This window comes from Colossoma macropomum, unplaced genomic scaffold (genome assembly GCF_904425465.1).
Source record: "Colossoma macropomum unplaced genomic scaffold, Colossoma_macropomum, whole genome shotgun sequence".
Taxonomy (NCBI): Eukaryota; Metazoa; Chordata; class Actinopteri; order Characiformes; family Serrasalmidae; genus Colossoma; species Colossoma macropomum.
In genome coordinates, this window is record NW_023494795.1 from 43,733,129 (window position 1) to 43,750,886 (window position 17,758).

General features: G+C 40.3%; 1 protein-coding gene across 1 annotated transcript; it reads left to right on the forward strand.

The window, feature by feature from the left end:
* Window positions 1-9,662, forward strand: jdp2b (Jun dimerization protein 2b). Its single transcript, XM_036582492.1, has 4 exons — window positions 1-54; window positions 4,931-5,135; window positions 6,144-6,248; window positions 7,733-9,662. The coding sequence occupies exons 2-4, from the start codon at window positions 4,941-4,943 to the stop codon at window positions 7,916-7,918; spliced, it is 486 nt and encodes a 161-aa protein (XP_036438385.1). The 5' UTR covers window positions 1-54; window positions 4,931-4,940; the 3' UTR covers window positions 7,919-9,662.
* Window positions 9,663-17,758: the final 8,096 nt, after the last annotated feature.

Sequence of the window (17,758 nt, forward strand, 5' to 3'; positions counted from 1 at the left end):
TGCTGCACGAGCGACGGGACGGAGGGCTCGCGACACTCCCGCCGGAGAAGACAGGTGAGCTCGTTTGTTTTCATTTTGACTGTATTTATTTATTATTTTCTTCTTAACTACATTTGTTTACTCCTTTGTTTTGACTGCATTCGTTTATTTTCTGTTTTTGTTTTTCAAAATTCGCCCGAAATACAAACTTAACAGCAAAGTTCTGTTAATCTGTAAAAGCCTGAGTTTAACGTGCAGCTATAAATGAGGTTATTATCATTAATTACAGTCTTATTAACTGAGCTGACCTGAGCAGCGGCCTTTACGAGGTTCTCCAGCTGCACAGTGTGAATGTTTTGGTTGCATAACAGTGCAGAACACGGAACTTCTCAGAACTTTAGCCTGGGGCTCCAGACTAACTCATGACTGCAGTTGTGTTTGGGGGGTTTAAAGTTGAATGGAGGTCTTTTGAGCACTTTTTAGAGTGAACTCTGAGCTGGAGGGTGTTAGCGGTGGGGTGCAGGCTCAGCTCCTCCAGGTCTGAGATGTTGCAGGTGTGGATTCGTGGCTTCGCTCATCCAGTCCAGACTTGTTGGACGTTAGTTTCAGGAGGCCTTCGCTTCTCCTGGCTGGTGTTGGTCACAACTGAAACTGCCAGGTGTCCGGCGGAGGACTGAAGGTGATGGAGTTCTGGTTGGATGTTCCTGCTCCTCCTCCGGTTCCAGAGAGAGACTTGGTTACTGGTTAGAGAGTCGCTCCCAGAGTTGTTTCCAGGGCTGAACGATTTGTGGAAAATATCTAATATTTAAAAAACTTTCAGGCCTTTTTTTACCAAGAAGACCAGAATATCCACTTTTTCTGACCTGAGGCTTGACCCCTGAATGTAGGGAGCCGGAAAGCCAATGAGTTGTGGTTGTGATGTCACAACACATGGAGGTTGGGTTGCCTCTGATTGGTCTAACTCTACAGGCAGACAAACGTAAGACGTTTTTGATAACGTGGGCTGTAATCTTAAAAATGGCTAATTAAACTTTCAACATGAAAACGATTCATCAGGTCTATTAAACTAGTTTGACCTGCTCACTTTAATATGTGGGTGGGTGTAATCAGACCGTAGGCCTTCAGCAACAACACTGTCCACTTGGTCTAGACCAGCGTGGCCGAAGTTTCTGTCCTAAATAGGTATTTTATTACATCACACTATGTTTTGTTTAACATATTATTCAGTTTTAGAAGGACTTAAGTTGTATAGTGGTCCAAAGCAAACTGCCAGCTTTCTGCAGCCCTGATCTAGACTGTCTATGATAAACATGCTGCAGAATTCCATCACATGACAAATGAAACCAGATGATTCAGTTCAGTGTAGCTGCATGTGCAGCTCGATTCAGTGAGCAGTTAAAATATCCTAATTCAGTTACTGCAGGGAATTTATATCTAAAGACGGCTGTATTGTGCGTAGAGCTGGGCGATATGGTAGAAGTATAATATTGCGATACTTCAGGGAATGTTCACAATGGACGATATGTCACATTATTGATTTTTTCGGACGCCTGATCAGCTGGAACAGAGAAAAAAAACCCTACATTTAAAAAATACTATCAAAAACTGTGAAAACAGTGATTTTTATTCAGTATTTGTCACGAAATCCAGTTAAACTGGACTAATTTTACTCTCTTTATAATGAAACATGCAGCTGGTCAGTTTCTACAAGCACTGATGATGAACACGACATGATCACAAGAGAATATTGTATTGTATCGCGACATAATGTATCACAATAATGATGTATATCGTCATATTGCCCAGCCCTAAGTGTTTGAGCAGGCTCAGAGTGGCAGAAATGCTGTAAGCAGTGAGAGAGAGAGAGAGAGGGAGAGAGAGAGAGAGAGACACTTATACAGATTGAAATAGCAATTATATGTTTATTTAATAATATATTAATTAAATATTGTCAAATAACAGTGTAACACATTTACATAACATGTTTGGGCAGTCTAGCTCCGCCCACTCACACCGAGGTTATAAGGAGTGTTTCAGCCCGGACTGCTTTCAAATGAGGCACAGCCAATCAGAACAGAGCTCATTTACATATATAATACATATATTAAAGGTGCAGTAACAAAAATAACCCGTTTAATTGTACGCTGTAAAAAAGATGTTTTTTCAAGGGTTCTTGAGTAAAGGGAATGGTTCTATTTTATGGTTCTTTGCATGGTCGAGTTGGTTCTTCAGATTGATGAAGAATGTGTCGTATACGTTCCTGCATAGAACCTTTTTGAAAACCGTTCTATGTAGGACCAAAAATGGTTCTGTTATTGTTAGTTACAATATTGAGCTTGTAACAAAAGAAGAACCCTTTCTGGTGCTATATAGACACGTTCTCCGTCAATCCGAAGAACTGTTTCGTCATGCAAAAAAACGTTTAAGCATGCAAAAGTCGTATGGTTCTAAATGGAACCACTGCCTTTGTTAAAGAACCCTTACTCTTTTTGAAGAGTGTGAGGGACAAAGCGATCATGTAGAAATGAGTTCCGGCTGTTTGAGGTTAATAAAATGTAAAATAAACTGTAAATAAATGCGTGTAAATAAAGTAAACAGAACCCCGTGGTGAGTGTGAGAGCGGAGGGAACGCGTTCTCCGGGCCGATCCTCTGCGATGATGAAACCTCAGTGCAGTGTTTCAGGCTGGCATGGGGGGGCGAGTTGGCACATCCGCCTGCTGATGAGCGCTCGCTCCGCCGCAGACTCACCATGTTTCAGCACAGAGTGAGCAGAGTCAGCCTGTTTGACTGGCTTTAGCGCGTTCTGCAAAACACTGAATTGGTTCTTTAGTAAAGACAGTGGTTCTACAATGAACCATGAACACTCAAAGAACCCTTTGCTGCTTAAACGGTTCTCTGCATGGTGAAATTGGTCTTCAGATTGATGGAGATTGTCTTGTATATGGTTCTATGTAGCACCAAAAAGGATCCTTCTATTGTTACAAGCTTGCCTTTTTTGGAGCTATATAGAACAATTTTCAGAAAGGTTCTTTATAGAACCAGTTACAACACATTCTCCATCAAACTGATGAACCATTTCATGCAGAGAACCATTTAGGCATGCAAACGGTTATTTGAGTATTCATGGTTCTATATAGAACCATTTTCTTTAATAAAGAACCATCTTTTGTGTAAGTTATTATTATTATTATTATTATTATTTTTATTATAGTATTTCAGAAAAACTAAATATCGTGCTGCATATCGTGTATCGTGAAAATATCCTGAAGTATTGTGATTGTGATATGTTTTGCCATATCGCCCAGCCCTGCCTGGTAGCATCAATAGAACAGAAGTACGAAGGAACGTTTAGAAGTACAGTAACCCAGACGAGGTTTAGCTCATCTTAGAGCTAGCCTTTAGTCATGTGCTAAAGTTTGTGCACCCCTGGTTTGTTGAAAATAACAGGGAACACATCTCTGCACGTTACTGTGCATTTGCTGAATTTGGCATGTAATAAAACGTAAAATGGGGCCTGTGAAAAAGTTACGGCACACTTTACATGTTATTTATTTTCAAACACGTTAAGCTAACTTGGAAATAGTGCACATTGTTTACCAGTAGAGAACATATTAACTCAGTTTCACTTAGAAAATCAGTAGAACGCTGTCATTAGTTGACCGGAGGCGTTCAGACTGTTGGTATTGTTTTTATTGTCTGTGTTCCGTTCTGAATCTGGAACATTTTTAACAGCAATAATGGTCAAATTCGATATTTCGCAGCACACTGACTAATTCCCATAAAGAAAGGTCAGTAAATGTAGATGTTTGGGTGTGTGTCTGGGCCTAGTTGTTACAGGGTTGCGTGGGCAGCAGGTTTGGTCAGTGTGAGTTCCTCAGGCCAGTTCCTCATTCCCTCGCTCTCTCTGTTCTGCGTAAAGCTACCCGCATGTGTTTTGAGTTTGTGATGATTGCAGAGTTAACAAAGGAAACTATTTCAGGCCTGAAGTCGTTATGTAACCTCGCAGCGCCGGCCGCAGCAGACAGCGCCGAAGCCCGGTCCGGCCTGCTTACGGGCGCGTGGGTGGGGCTTTCCAGCCGGAGACACCAAAGAGTTTTTGTTTTGTTTTTTAGAGTCAGACAGGCAGACTGGGCTTCCAGTAGAGCTGCTCTGTTTTTGGAAATCTCAGCAAGAGGCCTTTACACTCTCCAGCAAGCGAAAGCCACACGCTGGGCTGCTGTGCTGAGGATCTAGAACCTGCAGAAAGTCAATTTAAACTAACATACCCCTTTAGCTTTTAAATTAAGATAAATGCTTAAGATGTTTCATGCAGGCGGACGGTGGATGTCAAACATTCCTGCGTAATTAAGCAGTTAAGATGTAAACAGAGTCGCTCAGAGTGGTTCAGAGTGGTTTGGTGTGAAACGCTCTGTTCTAGAGAAACTGACCGAGTCAGAACTGTTCACAGTGGTGGTGACAGGAACCAGACGTCCACCTCTAAAAGCTCCCTCACAGAAAGTTCCTACATGAAATGGTTATGAATTCACTGCCTGATGACTGAGACACTGTTTTATGATAGTTTAGAGAACTTAAACTCCATTCATGGTGGAGGGATACATGCAGGGCGCTGTGAGGCAAAATAGTCCCCAAAGAAAACTTATTATTTCAGATTTTCCACTATTTTCCATCATCAACATTCATATAAACTCAGAAGACTCGTGTAGGTTCACTGGTGGTTGTGGAGAGTAAACAAAATGCCTGTATTTCTCTACAGTGAACTGCTCTGAATTACTTGTTTACATTGTAACTGCAGGAATTTTGAATATTCTGTGGAATTCTCCTGCAGAGAATTTTCTGTGGGGGGGAAAAATAATGTTTGGTGTTGCTTCCAAACTTCTGGACTGTGCTGAACTCAGGTTGTAGTTCAGAGAAAAACGCGTCACTAAAAGCTTTCCTGTGTTTTGTTTACAGTCAGACAGTAATGATGCCCGCTCAGATGCCTGACCCCGTGGTGCCGGCCGGTTCTCTGCCAGGTTTGGCTCCTCTGGCCGGCTTTCCGGCCTCCACGCTGACGGAGCAGCTCAAACTAGCCGAGATGTTCAGCCTGCGAGGGTCGGCGACGCCCATAGAGCTCATACACCCCAGCAAACGGCCCTTCAGCCTCCTGCAGAGCGAGGTGAGGCGCAAGCGTGTTTGTCTGTATTACTTATTGTGGTACCACTTTACCTTTATAAGTGTTTATGAATGATTTATAAATAGTGTGTTAATGCTTATTAGTTAGGTCATAAACACATTAATGAAAAGGGCAAATAATTTCCAATATTTGTAAATATTAGGTCGTACATTTCATATTTCTACTAAGTATACGTTGGATTTGTTTGGTCTTGTTTGATCTAAAGAAAAATGAGATTTTACGGTGCTTTATTTTTAGATTGTATGGTGTTGTACTACGATTGCACATTGTTGCCATATGGCAACAGTTTACCAAATACCCAACTTTAAGAAAAAATAAATATTTTTATTTCCATTATTTAAGCAATTTTAAATAACAAAAATACATAAAATATTTTTAGCATGTGTAAGTGATAATACATGCAATACAGGGTTAATTTAAGTGTCGCAAATGCATATTAATGATTTTAAAGTCTTATTAATAACCATTAATAAACAATTTAAAACTATTCACGAACGCTTTATAAGGGTGGTCTTAATTTAAAGTGGTACCTTTAATTTTACTCTTCACTTGTAAAGCACTTTGAGCTGCTTTGTGTTTGAAAGGATTTATTCCAAACAAATCCTGCTGCTGAGAAACTGGAGTCGGCTTCTTTTATAGGAGGCCGCAGAAAATCACTGCTGCAGCGTTTAAGGTGGAACAGACAGTTAGGCTGACTGCAGCTTTGTGTACCAGTGGACATGCTGCCTTTCTGCGCTGCAAAAACCTTGATCAGAAGCACAGCAGCGCCCTCAGCTGGCAGCAATTACAATAAACAGCAGTGTTAGTGTCCCACAGTGCTCTTTAGCTGACCAACAGCGACATCTAGTGGCCAAACATCAGTATAGTTTACAGAAACAAGCAGAAAAAGGAGAGTGTTGGTGTGAACTGTTTGAAATGGATGGATAGAGCGTGTTAAATGGGTGTTAGTTGGTGTTTGAGTTCGTGCTGATCTCTGCTCTCTCTGCGCAGATGGCTGATGAAGATGAGAGGAGGAAGAGGAGGAGAGAGAAGAACAAAGTTGCAGCAGCGCGCTGTCGAAACAAGAAGAAGGAGAGAACGGACTTCCTGCAGAAAGTGAGTCTGAATAAATGCAGGCGTGATTTTAAACCTGCTGGCATTAAAACACGTTTCATTGGAAGCATTGAAGTAACTAATGCATTATAAGTTTGTTATTATATAATAATAAAGATTATGCGTACATGTTGACTGTATGTTACTTAATGGTTATATGATTTGTATAATAATAATAATAATAGTAATAATAATAATAATAATGTATAATAAAAACCTTAGTAACCACTTAGTTACTAGTCAGCATATCACTTATGAGCTGCTTATTAGATGTTAACTAATCAATCAGTTAATAAATAAATAACTAATGAGTAATTAACCATCTTAGTAACTGAGTTATATAATTAACTAGCAAACTAAGTAATTAGGTACTTAATTTTGTAACTTACTGCACTCTTAAAAAAGACGGCCCTTCAAGCGTTCTTTAGGAAAGACCGTGGTTCTTCAGATTGATGGAGAATGTGTTGTATATGGTTCTATATAGCACCAAAAAGGGTTCTGCTATTGTTACAAACTTGACATCGTCACAGTTGCAGAACCCTTTTTGATGCTATATAGAACCAACACATTCTCCATCAATCTGAAGAACCATTTCACCATGCAGAGAACAATGTAAGCATGTAAAAGGTTATGTAAGTGTTCATGGTTCTATATAGAACCATTGTGTTAACTAAAGAACTCTTGAAGTAGATAATTAAGCTACTAAGTATTAAATAACTCAGTATCTTAACTAATCAAGTAACTAACAAGGTAACTAATTAGAAACTTAGGTCATTTTACTTAGTTACTAAGGTAACTAAGAGCGATGAGCTAAGTAACTATCTTAATTACTAACTGTGTAACTAACTAGGTAACTAGTTAAAAAGCTATGTAACTTAGTAACTTATGTAACTAACTAACTAGATAATTAGGTAATCAGCTAGGTAACTAAGTATCTTAGTGACTTAATAATGTAACTAACAAGGTAAATAAGCAGTGAGCTAAGTAATTAAGTATCTTAATTACTAATTGTTACTGAGTAACTGAGTGTCAGAGTAACTTAATTATGTAACTTACTATGTAACTAAGTAGTGAACAAAGTAACCGAGTACCTTAGTAACTAAGTAGGGAACAAAGTAACCGAGTACCTTAGTAACTAAGTAGGGAACAAAGTAACCGAGTACCTTAGTAACTAAGTAGTGAACAAAGTAACCGAGTACCTTAGTAACTAAGTAGGGAACAAAGTAACCGAGTACCTTAGTAACTAAGTAGGGAACAAAGTAACCGAGTACCTTAGTAACTAAGTAGTGAACAAAGTAACCGAGTACCTTAGTAACTAAGTAGGGAACAAAGTAACCGAGTACCTTAGTAACTAAGTAATGAGCTGAGTAATTAAGTAACTCAGCTAACCAGTTAAGTAACTCTATCTAGAAGGTGCTTCATGTCTGAAAGGTGAACCTGATCACTGAAGGTCACGCTCTAAGATCCCTCTCCCTCTCTCTGTGCAGGAGTCGGAGCGTTTGGAGCTGGTGAACGGGGAGCTGAAGGCTCAGATCGAGTCTCTGAAGCAGGAGCGTCAGCACCTCATCCTGATGCTCAACCTGCACCGGCCCACCTGCATCGTCCGCACAGACAGCGTCCAGACCCCCGAGACGGAGCAGAACCCGCTGCTGCAGCAGCTCCCCGATCACTGACAACCCCCCACCCCCCCACTGTGTTTACACCTGTTTACACTGCAGACTCTTTCACCCAGAGCACCTACAGAATCACAGCTGCTGGGATTAAACTCTCCACCAGCTGAGAGACGGAGAGGAACCAGGACTGAACCTGAGGCACAAAAGCCTTTCCTACCAAAGCTGCCTTACCGCCCAGTCTCGGGTGGGCTACGGTCATGTGCACAAGTTTGCACACCCCTGGTCAAACTGCAGGTCATTGTTGATTTTCTGAGTAAAATATCCTCCACATTATTACTGTTTATTTGCTCAGTTTAACACTTTGGGGGAAATCTAACCTAAAATGTGGCCTGTTATTTGACTGGGGGTCTTCTTTAGGAGCTTCAAGGCTGACGTAGCCCGTCGTGTGGCCTTGTAGCTCCGACAGATTTGCTTGTCTTTTTTTTTTTGTTTATCTCTTCAGACGCAGGACGTCAATGAACTTGACGGGACATCTTGCCGATTTCGTCCCTTTCTATGAACTGAGAATGTGTTTTGTTTGGTCTCCACGAAAGAATCCGTGTCTTCCTAAAGGAGGGCTTCTCTCAGTGCGGTCGGATGGGGTGTGGTCTCGACTCGTCAGCAAAAAAAACAAAAAAAAACTGTTGTTTTTCACTTTTCCACTGGTTCTGGTTCTGACTGTAAACAATAAGCACACTTTGACTGACAGCCTTAAAGCCCCGCCCCCTGTATGAAGGATTTTTCCCGGTGAGTCTGCTTGGTTCCTGATGATACTGCTTGGACGTGGAGTCTGTGCAGAGAAGGACAGACGCAGCTATACGGGACGCTGTTTCACTCATTCTGAACCAGAGATGGGTGATATGGCAGAAAAAGAACATCACAATACTCAATACTTGATCACATTTCCACGATATACAATATGTATCGCGATATTTATCTTTTCTGAGGTCAACAAGTGACACTATTACAGGATAAACTAGGGCTGAATCTCTTTTCACTCAAATGTAGTGCCTCTATTATATATTATAACCTATATATGTATATGTATATGTTTATGTATATATATATATGCACAGTGTGGTTTATGCAGTCACTGCACGCTGGCTGTTGTTGTTTACAGGCTCTGTTATTGTTCTTTATCTGTCTTTTCATGTCCCATTTACTTGTTCAGTGTTCTCACACACTCAGAAAAGAGTATCGTGGTGTAATTTATCACAATAACGATACATATTGTCATATCACCCACCCCTACATACTGAACTGAAAGAATAGATTCAACAGCTGATAATGGAAGTGGACCTTTAACAGACCGAAGACCCCCAAACTCTGGTGCTGTGCATTGGAAAAGCTCTGTAAGAGCAGCTGTGTGGGCTGTTTCGGTGGTTAAAGCCGATTGAAAGGGTCTTTTATGCATTAATGCCAAATATTCTGAATAGCCATCAGATGGCGCCCTCTGATGGCCTCCTCTGTGTACTGACGCTGGCGTTGCTTTAAACACGTGTACTGAATGTATAGTGGTATTTTTTACTTGGTGCATGTACTGCATCCTACACTCTTCTGTTACTGTTAATATTGTTCATATTGTTATTATATATCACTGTACTGTTATCACTTGACGTGGTAAAATGCAGATTTGTGTTATTCCGAGCGATCTTCGGTGTTGATCGGAGGGCTCGAGCGGTTTCTGCTGTGCGGAGTCGCTGAGCTCGTTTGGTTTCTGAACAATGTCTTTTGTTATATGGAAGAAATAAACTGATAAAACATATTTGATGCGTAACATATTTATTTCACACAGATTTTCCAGTGAACTGTGTAACCTTAAAGGGCCCAAACCACAGAAAACCACGTTTTCTTCCCTGAAATCAGAGTTTGATGTAGTTTGTAAACGTTATTGAAGTTTTTAAAAAGGCCGTTCACTCCCCAGAATCCACACGCGGGAACTAAACTGCAAAAACAGCCCGGTTTTGGCATTTTGTGATGTCACAAAGTCATTTATCCCGAAGTTCAGCCTACAGCAGTTTAGCCCCGCCCACTCACACTGAAGTTATAAGGGGTGTTTCAGCCTGGACTGCTTGTTGAATGAGGCACGATACAGGGCAGCCAATCAGAGCAGAGCTCATTTACATATATCACTTTTAAAGGCACAGTAACAAAGTTTGTTTATTTCTAAAGGATGAAGGCTGTAAAATGGTAATTTCAAGAAATGTAAAGAATATTTCTTTTACACATACAAGAAAAATCAATGCTATAAACTTGATGGTTCTTCAAGGGTTCTTTAGTAAAGAAAGTGGTTCTATATAGAGCTCAGCATTGTATATACTCACTGTTTTATATGGTTCTACATATAACCTTTTTGACAATGGTTCTGTACAGCACTAAAAGGTTCTGCTATTGTTATGATGTCAAGCTTGTAATAATAACCCCTTTCGTAATAAGAACCCCTTTTGGTGCTAGAACCGTTGTCTTTACTAAAGAACCCTTAAAGAACCATCTTTTTGAAGAGTGTATGTTACAGATGTAGCAGACAGAGATTAGGATGAAGAAACAGTACAATTGCCCTTTAAGATGAAAGGAGGAGAAATAATTACGGGGGTCCTCAGGGGCTCGATCAGCGTCCACTGAGTGTATATAGACAGATCAGGGCCTTTTAAACAAGGACCTGTGGTTTCTGACCTGTGACTGATCACCAATAGCCACTAGGTGGCAGCGTTACAGCTTAACAAACAGATAAAGGCTGGTGGAGCCTCTAGTGCTGTGGTCACCAACCCTGGACCTGGATACCTACCCTGCAAAATCCAGTTAAAACACTCTCTGTCACACCTGACTGGTTTAGATGCATATTCATACATAATATTTATTATATTTAGATATTTATATTTATGCAGTTTTTATATAAACCACATTGCAATATCTCAGTTATTATTATTCAGTATCTACTATGAATTATTCAGTATCTACTATGAATTATTCAGTATCCACTATGAATTATTCAGTATCTACTATGAATTATTCAGTATCCACTATGAATATTCAGTATATACTATGAGTAACTCAGTGTTTGCTATGTACAGAGTTGTGCAGGGTCTGTGAGTTGAGAGTGAGGAAGTGAAGTTCGGACCCTCTGAGTTAAAGGGTTGTGTTTTGTAGCTGAAGTGGGTCGTGTGCTGAGGATCAGGGGCTAATCAGCTTTGCTGTGTTTCAGCCTGACTCTCTCTCTCTTTCTCTGTCTCTCTCTCTCTATCTATCTCTCTCTCTCTTTCTCTCTCTCTCTCCCTCTCTCTCCTCTCTCTCTGTCTCTCTCTCTCTGTCTGTCTCTCTCTCTCTGTCTCTCTCTCTCTCTCTCCCTCTCCTAAAGCCGTTTGGATCACACGTCTGACCTTCTGTTTGGCAGCTCCAGCCTTTACAGAAATCCGTCTCTTTTGGCTGAACATGTTTGGGCCGTGGGCGGCTGGCCCAGCCTGGCCTGCTCCACAGCCTGTTTTCCTCGGCCGACTGTGTGTTCGGGGGGGTAAACACGTGCCCGTCTGATGCCACCGAGCGCTACCTTGAGAACACTGTTTGATTTCAACAGCAGAACCAGAAAACAAACACGATGAGAAACGGGGAGAACAGTGTGATCTGAGCCGTGGAACAGGTTGACCCCCCCGTCACTGTGTGTCTATGAATATACGTATACTGACTGTATATGTATATATATGTATGTATATATGTGTATATGTGTGTGTATGTGTATGTATATATGTGTGTGTATGTGTATGTATATATGTATATTTAAATGAAATTGTATGCATATGTATTATGTGTATGTATGTATGTATGTATATATGTATATGAATGTATGCATTATACATGTATATGTGAATGAAATTGTATGTATATGTATTATGTGTAGGTATATGTATGTAAGTGTGTATATATGTATATGTACATAAGTATGTGTATGTATATGCATTACGTGTATGTGTATATATATCTATGTATTGTACATGTTTGATCTAATATAGTGACATTGAAATATGTACGATATGTTGGCTTATATATGTAAACATTACACATATGGGTATATATATGGGTATTTGGTCCTTTATATGTGCATGTGTATATATATATGTATATATACATATGTGTGTGTATGTATATGTGAATGAATGTGTATGTATACATATACGTATGTGTATGTGTATGAATATGTGTATGTGTATTGCATATGTATGTGGCATATATTTAAATTATGTGTATATATGTAAATATTAGAAATTGACACAATTCATAAGTCATCACATATGGTGTGATTTAGTGCACATTTCAAAATAATGTTTCAAAATGTTTCAAAATAACATCATGTATTTATAACATATGCAAATATAAAAAATTAATGATTCAATGTTGTGACATTGACATACATGTGAATATATTGTCATATAGGTACATATAAATCCAAAGCCCATATATCTATGAAGGTATTGCATATATATTGCAGATGTTTTAGTATGAGCAGACATATGTACACATATTTTTCTTTCTTATTGAGCCTGTTGTATGATTTAATGAGGAGCAGTTAAAGCTGTAGATAAATCACGTGCAAATATTTAACATCTTAATCATGTTTTTTAGACTGGACTTCACTCACCCACTCAAATCTGCAGCGTTCATGAACAAAAGGAACTTTGTTTTGTGAAGCTCAGTCTGTAAATCTATAAGCTCACAGCCTCTCTGATCCAGCACCGCTGCTCTACTGACCCCAACCAGGAATTAACACAGCATTACTGCAACGGACCAGCGCCGGCCCTTAGAGCCACAGCTCGGTCCACTCTTCATCCCTCACACTGAAACGGACTGCTTTCATTACTGTGCCTTTAAGACTGATAGGTGTAAATGAGCTCTCTCCTGATTGGCTGTCCTGTAGTGTGCCTGGTTCAAAAAGCAGTCTGTGCTATAACACTTCTTATAACTTCAGTGTAAAGGGGCGGGGCTAAACTGCGGTATCTCCAATAAAGCAGCTTTACAAGAGAAGGAAGAAACATTCCTACATTTCAGTGTAAGTTAAAGTACATTGATTTTATCCGAAAGTGAATTTGGACAATTTCTTTTTCTCCCCAATTCAGTCGTCTCCTATTACCCCCACTAGTTAAGACTCCCCCAGTCACACGATACCACCAACGCTAGGAGGCGAAAGCAAACACAGGCTTCCTCTGAGTCCTGTGAAGCTCCACCATATCTTTTCAAACTAACTCATCATCGTTGGACAGCTGAACACGCTTGGAGGAGAACACTAACCGCCAGTTCTGTTTCGGCCAGCATTGTGCTGAGTGATGGGGGAGGCGAGGGGCTCGCCCTAGAGAGAGGAGAAATGCGCCCACTTGAACTCCTGGCCACGGATGGCTGGAAGAAATGGCAACTGGTACTTTCAAATTACATGAATAAATAAAAAACAGGGTTTTGCTATTACAGTAATGATAAATATACACATTGTACAAGAAATGACTTTGACAGTTCAGCTTATTAGTTCGTCAGCAGTTACTCATGGTGTTGTTCTGATTAAGGAGTTTTATTGTGAAGGCAGGGCTAGACCGAGTGAGACGGGAGCTGAGAGCTGAGAGAGTTAGGCTGTTAGAGAAAACTCTGCTTATGTACTGCGCAGCTGTGGCCCACAACAGCTGGAGAACAAAGCACCATGACTTGTGCGAAAGCTGCATCTCTTTTAATATATTGATGCTGTTGGAACAACAACTAACTTAACAGAAGTAACATACGCTACTTTTAATGTAAGTCAATGGAACCAGACTTTTTTCCAAATCATTTGGGGTCGTTTCTTTTGGGCCATTCATCATGAAATTTAGAAACAGTGTAAAGGGACACAGGCATTTTCACATTATGACAAAACTGAAAAATCACACACACACACACACACACACACACATATATATATGTATATATATATATATATGATGTCAGGTTTTGTTACAATAGAGGAACCATCTACAGCACATTCTCCATCAATCTGAAGAACCATTTCATGATGCAAAGAACCCTTTAATCATTGAAAGGGTTCTTAGAGTGTTCATGGTTCTAGATAGAACTATTTGCTTTACCAAAGAACCCTTGAAGAACCATGATTTTTCACTGTGTAGGGTCTTGCTAAACAGTAGGTATTTTTTTGCAGTTGCAAAGGTGTTGATATGGCATCCTTGTTGGTTGCTAGGGTGTTGTTGGGTGGTTGATATAGGACGTTACTAGATGGTTGCTATGGCATCCTTGTTGGTTGCTAGGGTGTTGTTGGGTGGTTGCTGTGGTTCCCCACATGATTAATAGGGTGATGCTAATGGACTTGTATCAATGTCACATGAGCTGGGTGCACAAACTTTTGTACCCCATTCATTCCTATGGGAAAAAAAATCGCCATATGACAGTGATTGTCTGAAAACCGTAGGTCCAATCAAAAAGCTGAACACAAGCAGAGCATTCCCGATCAGACCGAGCATTCCAGAGCTGGAACGGTGCTGATATCTCGAAGAAGAAGAATATAAATTGGATGTATAGTAATAGTGTTGCGCATTGCAAAGCATTAATAGTGATCAGAAGATTAACATCTTAAAGAAATGAAGCAGGTCATTAAATTAAAGAACAAAGTATTAAGGAATTGACGAAGAGTGTACGTGTCATTAAAATGGGCTTATTAAAGTGCAGTAAGAATGAAGTGCGACTCAATTACAGACACCTGAGAAGATAAACGTTTAAATCTGCATTCTAAAATCTCTGCATTTGGAGCTCACCTAAGATCTTCTGGCAGTTTTTCCAGTTGTAGATGCTGTTTAGTTTGGACTCTGAGCTCGACTAGCCGTCCTGAGTCCATGGATGTAAGAGACCTGCTCGCTTTATACTGTTTAAACAGATCAGAGACGAATTCTGGGCTGAAACCACTCAGAGATTTACGGACTTCAGGACTTCAGACTCTGTTCTGTGACTGGAAGCCAGTGTGGAGATTTCAGAGCTGCAGTGATGAGCTCTGATCTGGTCCTGGTCATTCTGAATGACCGGCAGGTGTTTAATGGTCTTTTTGCGAAGTCTATTTACGAGAACGTTACAGTAGCCCACCCTGCTGGAGATAAAAGCATGGAGGATTCTATATAGAACCATGAACACGCAAAGAACCCTTTGCTTGATTAAACGGTTCTTTTTGCTTCGCAAAAGGGGCAAAATAGCACCAAAAAGGGTTCTGCTGTTGTTATGATGACAAGCTTGTCACAAAAGAAGAACAATTTTTGGTGCTATATAGAACCCTTTTCAATGTGCAGAACATTCTCCATCAATCTGAAGAACACTTTCACAATGCAAAGAACCCTCATCATGCAAAGGGTTTTTGAGTGTTTATGGTTCTATATAGAACCATTTTCTCTACTAAAGAACCCTTGAAGAACCATCTTTTTAAGATTGTAGAACTTGTTCCAAAAAGGTTCTATATAGAACCATCTACAACACTTTCTCCAAACAATCTGAAGAACCATTTCACCATTTAGAGAACCATTTAATCATGCAAAGGGTTCTTTGAGTGTTCTTGGTTCTATAGAGAACCATTCTCCTAACTAAAGAACCCTTGAAGAACCACCTTTTTTTAAGAATGTAGAACTCTTTCCTGAAAGAGTTCCATCTACAACACATTCTCCATCAGTCTGAAGAACGCTTTTGCGATGCAAATAACACTTTAATCATTCAAATGGTTCTTTGAGTATTCGTGGTTCTATATAGAACCATTTTCTTTACTGAAGACCCCTTGAAGAACCATTGTTCACACCAAACAACTCTGAATGCCATTTAATTAGCGCAAACTTTGGAAAACCGGTGGTGTTCCCCTTCAGCTACATTTAGAATATCCTGAATTAGCTCAAACCCTGGGCTGATATCAGCAGTCTGTCTCTCTCTCTCTCTCTCTCTCTCACACACACACATTCTCCTCAGATTCTGGAGGGTTCCAGCTCTGGATGGGGAGTGCTGAGCTGCGGCTGGTGTGATTGACAGCTGAGGTTGGTCTGATGAGGCTTTCTGGTTTCAGCAGAAGATCCTGCTGGTGTTTTGGTAACGAGCTGCAGTGTAGAGCGTTGTTTCCTCTGAAGCAGGGAGGACGTCCACGTCTCTACTGCAAAACTTCCATTCTGAGTAAAGGAGTGAAACCACAGAGAGGTGAAATAGTGACTTCTGCTGTATTAGACTTACTGGATCTCCTCCCACACATCTCACAGAGCCGTGCTGAGAGCGCTCAGCTCCCCATCTGACAGCGGCAGAAAAATGACCACGATTACAAACACACGTCTGTCTTTTAAAGCATTTTAAGCTTTAAATGTCCACTGCAGGTCATTTCAGAGAGAGAGAGAGAGAAAATCCAATAGTATTACAGGGCCGCTCGCCCCGGCCAACAGCCGTGTTTTCCCGCTCCAGCACACCTGCTTCAGCTCATGAAGGATGTACAGGGGAATTCCACCACTTTTACAAAACTTCCACATAATTAGATGGGTCAGATGGAAACAGAGTCGTTCAGAGCAGTTTGGTGTGAAACACTCCGTTCTAGATAAACTTACCAAGTCAGAACTGTTCACAGTGGTGGTGATAGGAACCAGACGTCCACCTCTAAAAGCTCCCTCACAGAAAGTTCCTACATGAAATGGTTGTGAATTCACTGCCTGATGACTGAGACACTGTTTTATGATAGTTTAGAGAACTTAAACTCCATTCATGGTGGAGGGATACATGCAGGGCGCTGTGAGGCAAAATAGTCCCCAAAGAAAACGTATTATTTCAGATTTTCCACTATTTTCCATCATCAACATTCCATATAGACTCAGAAGACTCGTGTAGGTTCGCTGGTGGTTCTGGATAGTAAATAAAATGTCTATATCTGTGTTGTAGTCATGGCGACCCCTGGTTCCTATCACCACCACTGTAAAGACATCTGAACCATTTCACACCAAACCACTCTGAATCGCTCTGTTTACATCTCCAAATTATTTACGCTCTAAATATACGACATACAGAGTCAGAAAACACCTAATCAAGTTTATTACAGAATACTGAACAACTGCACTTCTTTGGATTAGCACAAGTCACTAGTTAGCATCATGCTAATCATCCTGCTTGCCTCAAGCATTTGAAAATATTGAATATATTTCACTGTGTTGACATTTACATACATAGACTGATTTCAATACTTTAGAAATGGTCCGTTTATCGCATACATTTCAATACAAGTATACATTTTTCCATGTTGGCACTTTTGACACCAAATATGTCTTAGCAGATGCTGAAGTAGCTAACAAGTAATGGAAGCTTACAGCGCACTGATTAGCACCATGCTAATGTGTCTATTGGGAAGGTCACTGAAGCAGACAGCAGTGTTAAATACTCCACAAACACCAAACGTCCATTCAGTGAAATGGAAGAAAGAAGAGAAAGAAAAGTTTGTGTGAAAGATTAAACATACCGTCTCAATCACTGCCTGCAGAACAATGTACCGTTCTTAGTGTGCTTGAGGGTTTCTGGTGCTCCACATCAGTTTGTGTCCTGACGTATCACTCTTAAAAAAAGATGGGTTCCTTAGTAAAGGGAATGGTTCTATTTAGAACCATGAGATGTATAAACATACATCCAGTTGCATGCTCACTGCATAAACGCATCTTCAGACTGATGGAGAATGTGTCCTATACAGGTCCTATACGGCACCAAAAAGGGTTCTCCTACCATAAGAAGCAGAACTATATATGCTATGTAGAACACATTCTCCATCAATCTGAATATCCATTTCACCATGCCAAGAACCATTTAAGCATGAAATGGTTCTACAGAGAACTCAATGTTCTGAATAGAACCATT